The sequence below is a fragment of the Elaeis guineensis genome, chromosome 1 (genome assembly GCF_000442705.2).
Source record: "Elaeis guineensis isolate ETL-2024a chromosome 1, EG11, whole genome shotgun sequence".
Lineage (NCBI taxonomy): Eukaryota > Viridiplantae > Streptophyta > Magnoliopsida > Arecales > Arecaceae > Elaeis > Elaeis guineensis.
This window is the reverse complement of record NC_025993.2, coordinates 4,111,408-4,118,369: the sequence shown is the minus strand read 5'-3', so window position 1 is coordinate 4,118,369 and position 6,962 is coordinate 4,111,408. Positions and strand designations below refer to the sequence as shown.

General features: G+C 42.2%; 1 protein-coding gene across 1 annotated transcript; it reads left to right on the top strand.

Annotated features, from left to right (window-relative positions):
* The first annotated feature begins 376 nt into the window (after positions 1 to 376).
* LOC105034736 (probable phosphoribosylformylglycinamidine synthase, chloroplastic/mitochondrial) lies at positions 377 to 6,057 on the top strand. The gene is given in 6 exon segments (XM_073259122.1): positions 377 to 516; positions 1,033 to 1,105; positions 1,195 to 3,259; positions 3,262 to 5,394; positions 5,481 to 5,551; positions 5,638 to 6,057. Coding segments are annotated over 3 exon segments (4,260 nt in total). The 5' UTR covers positions 377 to 516; positions 1,033 to 1,039; the 3' UTR covers positions 5,391 to 5,394; positions 5,481 to 5,551; positions 5,638 to 6,057.
* Positions 6,058 to 6,962: the final 905 nt, after the last annotated feature.

The following is a 6,962-nucleotide window of genomic DNA, read 5'->3' as shown; positions in this document are numbered from 1 at the left end:
CCCATATTCCATACCCTGCAAAAATAAGACGCAAGGCAGGTCGTACAAGATTCGTTCCCTTAAATAATCACCCTCCCAAACACGAGTTGAGCATATCTTCCAGCTACTCGCATATACACATAAATGCGGATACAATATCTGCCGTCAATTTTCCCCGTCACATGGAACGTAACATCATCTCTTGTCCATGCGACGGAATATATGAACTGTTTGGATTAATTTTAGCTTATGGTAGATACTTCAGTCGCGTAGAAATTTCTATGCTACCGTTAGAACAAAAGGTTAGCTTATTCAGCGATTCCGACCGAGACAACCCTAGAAATATCAAACCGCTTTCTTTACCACTCCGCGCGCTTCACTCTTCTCTCTGCTCCACCAGGGCATCAACCCGGGTTTCGCCGCCTCCCGTTTGGCCGCTGGTTGCCGGACTTCCCTCCGCATCCTTCTGCCATCGGGAATCTCTCTCCGTCCCAGCTTGGCCTTTATCTCTCTTCTCCATCTCTGACTCTCTCACTGGTACGCACTAAGTTCTCATTCTTGGTGAAAGTAGACAAGATTACGTGTTTGGGGTTAATTTTTCCGCTAGATTTTTACTGGGATTAGCTAAGATGCCCTGATAATTTCACTGTCTTTTCTTTTGTCGTTTTCTCAAATAACTTGTGCCTTTTTGTGCCCTCCAGGCTCCTTGCTGCCTGAGATCAGGGTTTTCTGGGTGGTGAAGTTGATTTATTTTTTTTAAAGTCGGTTTCTTTAGATGTCGAACGCGTTTTTTTTCTGATTTGATATGGCATCGATATCTTTAAATCAAGATCAAAATTTAATCTTTTTGTTACTGGAGGCGATTTCTTCTAGGATAAGTATCTTCAGATTGGGTTCGATTTTATATATATATATATATATATATATATATATATATATTTGTGAGGTGATTTGATGTGGTTTGGGTATCTTTAAATTGAATTAAAAATTTGATCTTTTTGTTATATGAGCAATTAATCACGGTTGTATATATGTATGTTTTAGTTGTTGCAGTGATCTAATGGCTGCACTTGGAGAGACTGCTGCTACTGAATTCCTGCGGCAGCACGGTTTCTTGATTTATGGGGTAGGCACCCACAATGCCTGTTCTTGCATTATGTTCTTGTGTGCTGTACTATGTTAATTGTTCTGGAATCTCTTCTTTATCTATTCCAGGGATCAAGGAGGCCTAATCTTCTTCTGCGTACAAATTCTTGTCCAAGGAGGTGTCGTGTGATTCACGGCAGCTTTGGCCACAAAAGTCATCCTGTGTTAAATATTAGAAGAAGTATAACATCAAGTTCCCCATTCTTGTTGAAACCGAAAGCAGTGGTTTCTAGAGGCTTGCAGAGTCAAGTGGCCGAAGAGTCTGATGCATTGGAACAGTCCCCTGAGATCATACACTTCTACCGTCACCCCCTGATTCAAGACAGTGCTGCTGCAGAGCTCCTCAGGAAGGTCCAGGCAAAGATTTCTGGTCAGATCGTTGATTTAAGGACCGAGCAGTGCTTCAACATTGGATTGAGTGGTGTCTTATCAGGTGACAAGCTCACAATACTTAAGTGGCTTCTGCAGGAGACCTATGAACCTGAGAATTTAAAGACAGAGAGCTTTCTGGAGGAGGAGGTCTGCAAAGGTGAAGTTGCTGTTTTAGTTGAGGTTGGTCCCCGCATGTCCTTTACTACAGCATGGTCAGCAAATGCTGTATCAATTTGCCAAGCTTGCTCCTTGACAGAAGTAACACGCATGGAGAGGTCAAGAAGATATCTTCTGTATCTCAAGGCTGGCAGCAGCCCATTAGATGAGAGCCAAATTAATGATTTTGCAGCTATGGTTCAGGATAGAATGACAGAGTGTGTTTATCCCCAGAAGCTCACATCTTTTCGGACTAATGCAGTTCCAGAGGCTATTAGTGTGGTTCCTGTCATTGAGAAGGGAAGAGAGGCATTGGAAGAAATAAATTTGAAAATGGGTCTTGCATTTGATGAACAGGATCTTCAGTATTACACCAGACTTTTTAGGGATGATTTTAAACGCAACCCGACAAATGTTGAACTCTTTGACATTGCACAGTCCAATAGTGAACATAGCAGGCACTGGTTTTTCAATGGGAAACTTGTTATAGATGGCAAACCGATGAACAGGACATTGATGCAGATTGTGAAAAGCACTTTGAAGGCAAATCCCAACAATTCTGTCATTGGCTTCAAGGACAACTCAAGTGCAATCAAGGGATTCCCAGTAAATCAGTTGCGGCCATTAGCACCTGGCTCGACATCTCCATTGTCCTTGTTAATGCGTGAGCTTGATATCTTGTTCACAGCAGAGACGCATAATTTCCCTTGTGCTGTGGCTCCTTATCCTGGGGCGGAGACAGGTGCTGGAGGTCGCATCAGGGACACACATGCAACTGGAAGGGGTTCCTTTGTTGTAGCTTCTACAGCTGGGTACTGTGTTGGTAACCTTCACATGGAAGGCTCATATGCTCCCTGGGAAGATCCAACTTTCTCATATCCATCAAACTTAGCTCCTCCTCTACAGATATTAATAGATGCAAGTGATGGTGCATCTGACTATGGGAACAAGTTTGGAGAGCCTTTGATTCAGGGCTTCACGAGGACTTTTGGAATGAGGCTCCCAAATGGAGAGCGGCGTGAATGGCTGAAGCCAATTATGTTTAGTGGAGGGATTGGACAGATTGATCATGCTCACATATCAAAACGAGAGCCAGAAGTTGGGATGCTAGTTGTGAAGATTGGAGGTCCAGCATACCGGATTGGTATGGGAGGTGGTGCAGCTTCAAGCATGGTCAGTGGGCAGAATGATGCAGAACTAGATTTCAATGCCGTACAACGAGGAGATGCTGAGATGGCACAGAAGCTGTATCGTGTGATCCGATCTTGCACTGAAATGGGGGAAAACAACCCTATCATCAGTATTCATGATCAGGGAGCTGGGGGAAATTGTAATGTTGTGAAGGAAATAATTGATCCTCAAGGAGCTGAAATTGATATTCGATCTATCGTAGTAGGTGATCAGACCATGTCAGTTTTAGAGATATGGGGTGCTGAGTACCAGGAACAGGATGCATTGTTAGTGAAACCTGAAAAACGAAGCTTACTAGAATCCATCTGTGAAAGGGAAAGAGTGTCTATGGCAGTCATTGGTACCATCAGTGGCAGTGGCCGTATTGTTTTAATTGACAGCTCAGCTATCGAGCATTGTCAGTCAAATGGACTCCCTCTCCCCCTCCTGTAGAGGATCTTGAGCTTGAAAAAGTACTTGGAGACATGCCTCAGAAGTGCTTTGAATTCAAGCGGATGCCTTTGGTGCAAGAGCCACTTGATATTGCCCTTGGCACCCCATTAATGGAGACTTTAAAGAGAGTCTTGGCACTTCCTTCAGTTTGCTCCAAACGCTTCTTAACAACAAAAGTTGACAGGTGTGTAACGGGTCTTGTGGCACAGCAGCAAACAGTGGGGCCTCTCCAACTTCCACTTTCTGATGTTTCTGTTATTGCACAGACATACACAGACTTGACTGGTGGTGCTTGTGCCATTGGGGAGCAGCCAATAAAGGGTTTGCTGAACCCCAAATCTATGGCAAGGTTGGCTGTTGGGGAGGCCTTGACCAATCTAGTCTGGGCCAAAGTTACATCTCTCAGTGATGTCAAAGCTAGTGGTAACTGGATGTATGCTGCAAAGCTTGATGGGGAAGGAGCAGCAATGTATGATGCTGCAGTTGCACTCTCTGAGTCTATGATTGAATTGGGTATAGCAATAGATGGGGGAAAGGACAGTCTTTCTATGGCAGCTCATGTGGGTGGTGAGGTTGTCAAGGCTCCTGGAAGTTTGGTTATCAGTGCCTATGTTACCTGTCCTGATATAACATTGACAGTGACTCCAGATTTGAAGCTTGAAAATTTTGGTGTTCTGATGCACATTGATCTAGCTAAAGGGAAGCGTCGTTTAGGTGGATCTTCTCTTGCCCAGGCTTTTGACCAAATTGGTGATGAGTGCCCTGACCTTGATGATGTACGTTACCTGAAGAAGGTTTTTGAGACTATTCAGGAGCTTCTTAGTGAAAGATTAATATCTGCTGGTCATGACATCAGTGATGGCGGGCTTATAGTTTGTGTTCTTGAAATGGCTTTTGCTGGAAATTGTGGTGTGCAGTTGAACTTGAATTCCCAGGGTAATAATATTCTCCAGATACTCTTTGCAGAAGAGCTTGGTCTTATTATCGAGGTTAGCTCGCAGAACAGTGATACAGTCAGGCAAAAGCTTGAAGCAGCAGGCATTTCTGGTGAGGTTATTGGTAAAGTTACTGCATCACCAGTGATTGAGTTGTCTGTTGATGGAATACTTCAGCTGAAGGAGGACACATCTTACCTTAGGGACTTATGGGAGGAGACTAGCTTTCAGCTCGAGGGGTTCCAAAGGTTGGCTTCCTGTGTGAGACTTGAGAAAGAAGGCTTAAAAAGCAGACAAGCACCTTCATGGACACTGTCTTTTTCTCCCAAGTTCACAGATGAGAAGGTAATGGCTGTAACTTTAAAGCCCAAGGTAGCTATCATTCGTGAGGAAGGGAGTAACGGGGATAGGGAAATGTCGGCAGCATTCTATGCTGCAGGATTTGAACCCTGGGACATTACAATGTCTGACCTTCTGAGAGGGAAAATCTCTTTAAATGAGTTTCGTGGGATCGCATTTGTTGGTGGTTTCAGTTATGCTGATGTTCTCGATTCTGCAAAAGGATGGTCAGCATCCATAAGGTTCAACCAGCCTCTTCTACGGCAATTTCAAGAGTTCTACAATCAGCCAGACACATTCAGCCTTGGAGTATGTAATGGATGTCAGCTCATGGCTCTCCTTGGATGGGTACCTGGGGCTGATATTGGGGGTTCCCTTGGTGTGGGGGGAGATGTGTCACAACCAAGGTTTATCCATAATGAATCTGGTCGTTTTGAGTGTCGCTTTACAAGTGTCAGAATTGGGGACTCTCCAGCCATCATGTTCAAAGGAATGGAGGGCACTACATTGGGTGTTTGGGCAGCTCATGGTGAGGGGAGAGCATATTTCCCTGATAATGGCGTCCTAGAATGTGTTCTTAAGTCTAATCTAGCTCCTCTACGGTATTGCAATGATGCTGGCAGCATAACAGAGGTCTATCCTTTCAATCCAAATGGTTCGCCTCTGGGAGTTGCAGCTCTTTGTTCTCCTGATGGGAGGCACCTTGCTATGATGCCACATCCAGAGCGTTGCTTCATGATATGGCAGTTCCCGTGGTATCCAAAGGAATGGGAAGTTGACAAGAAAGGCCCAAGTCCATGGTTAAGGATGTTTCAGAATGCTCGTGAATGGTGCTCCTAAATAGGTACTTTTTTATGTCTTCCATTATTGATTTGTCAACTTATTTTTTAATATTTTGTCTAAAATTTTCCTTTTCTGCATATTTTTCAGATCTTTATCTGGTGACATTGATGTCACTGAATTTTTGTTTGAGTTATTGAGAAAACTGCTTAAGCCTAAAGGTTGGTTTAGATTCTGTTCATCATAAATGCTTGGCTTTTGATGTCCCTGATATGTCTGTAATTGGTCTGGTTACAAATTTCTGCAGGGAACTGATCTCATACATGGAAATAAGGCCTAGGGCCCAAGAGTGTTGGCATCTTCGGTTAAATTCAAGTTTTTACTCTTCTTGCTGTTAGTTTCACTTCCAGTACTCGAGAAAGTGTGAGTTCACAGGAGATGTATGCCAAGCATGCAACAGGAGCTTTATAGCCACACATTTTGGATTTGTGATTGTGAAACTCCTTATTGATCCATATAGAAAAAGACAAAGTTGGCAGGGTTTCTTTTTTCACATTTATTTGTTTCTGTTCTGTTTTCATTCTGGGAAGAAACCTAGGGGTTTCAGTAAACATTATGAGCTTAGAAATACAATAATAGACATATGATCACAGAAAGAGTTGCTGTTTTTCACCATCTATCTTTTAAAAAGCAATTTTTAGAACATTAGCAAACAGTTTGATTGATTTGTCATGGTATCCTCATTGGCAGAATTTTTTTTTTCTTTTTTTGTGTTGTTTTGAATCTATCAGTTATGAAACATAACCTGTTTTCTTGAATGCAAACCAACCTGACAAAAAAGTTTGGTACGATTTTTCTATGATAGAAATCATTTTTGTTCTGAGAAAATCTCATTCTAACACGGTAAGGATGCCTTACAATGTGGAGTTCCTAGAGTATGGTTGATTTCTATATGCAATATGTAATGATGAACAGGCAATGTACCATGATGCTTAGTATTTTATGATTCTAAGGATTATCTACTCATCTGTGGAACTGTGACAAGTAGGAATTGAATTTTGGAAGAAGTTCTCTTGGGTTTTCTATGATCAAGAAGCAACTATTAGGTTGGCCTTTTACTTTTTTAGAATTTTTGTCCTTATTGGTAAATAGTAGATGGATTCAGCCTCAAAACTGTCTCAGTAATTTCTTCAGTAATGTGGACATTCATGTAATGTATATATTGTATTATTGGATGTTATGTGTTTGTGTGTGCCTCTCATGCTCTCTGATGTTTGTGCACTTACATATCAGTATATATAGGTACTTGCATCTTTTCTCTCGTTCTATTTTATTTTCCAACTTTTCCCAAAGTTTTCTGATACTTTGACCAATATACTACATTTCCTTGAATTTTAAGTTTTTCTGATGTGATGGACATTCCTTTCCATGCCACTGCATGACAAATGCCACACCCAGGAATGCTTAGAGGAGCTCTAGCTTTGGAGTCCTAATAAGTTGGTGTTATGGTTCGAATGACAGGTTTTGGTACCCACACCATATCATGGTAGCACAGTGTCAATGCGAGTTGGTTTTTGGTACTGATTGGTAGTCGATATGCCACCCATTCCAAGGATCTGTTCGCTTTAGAAT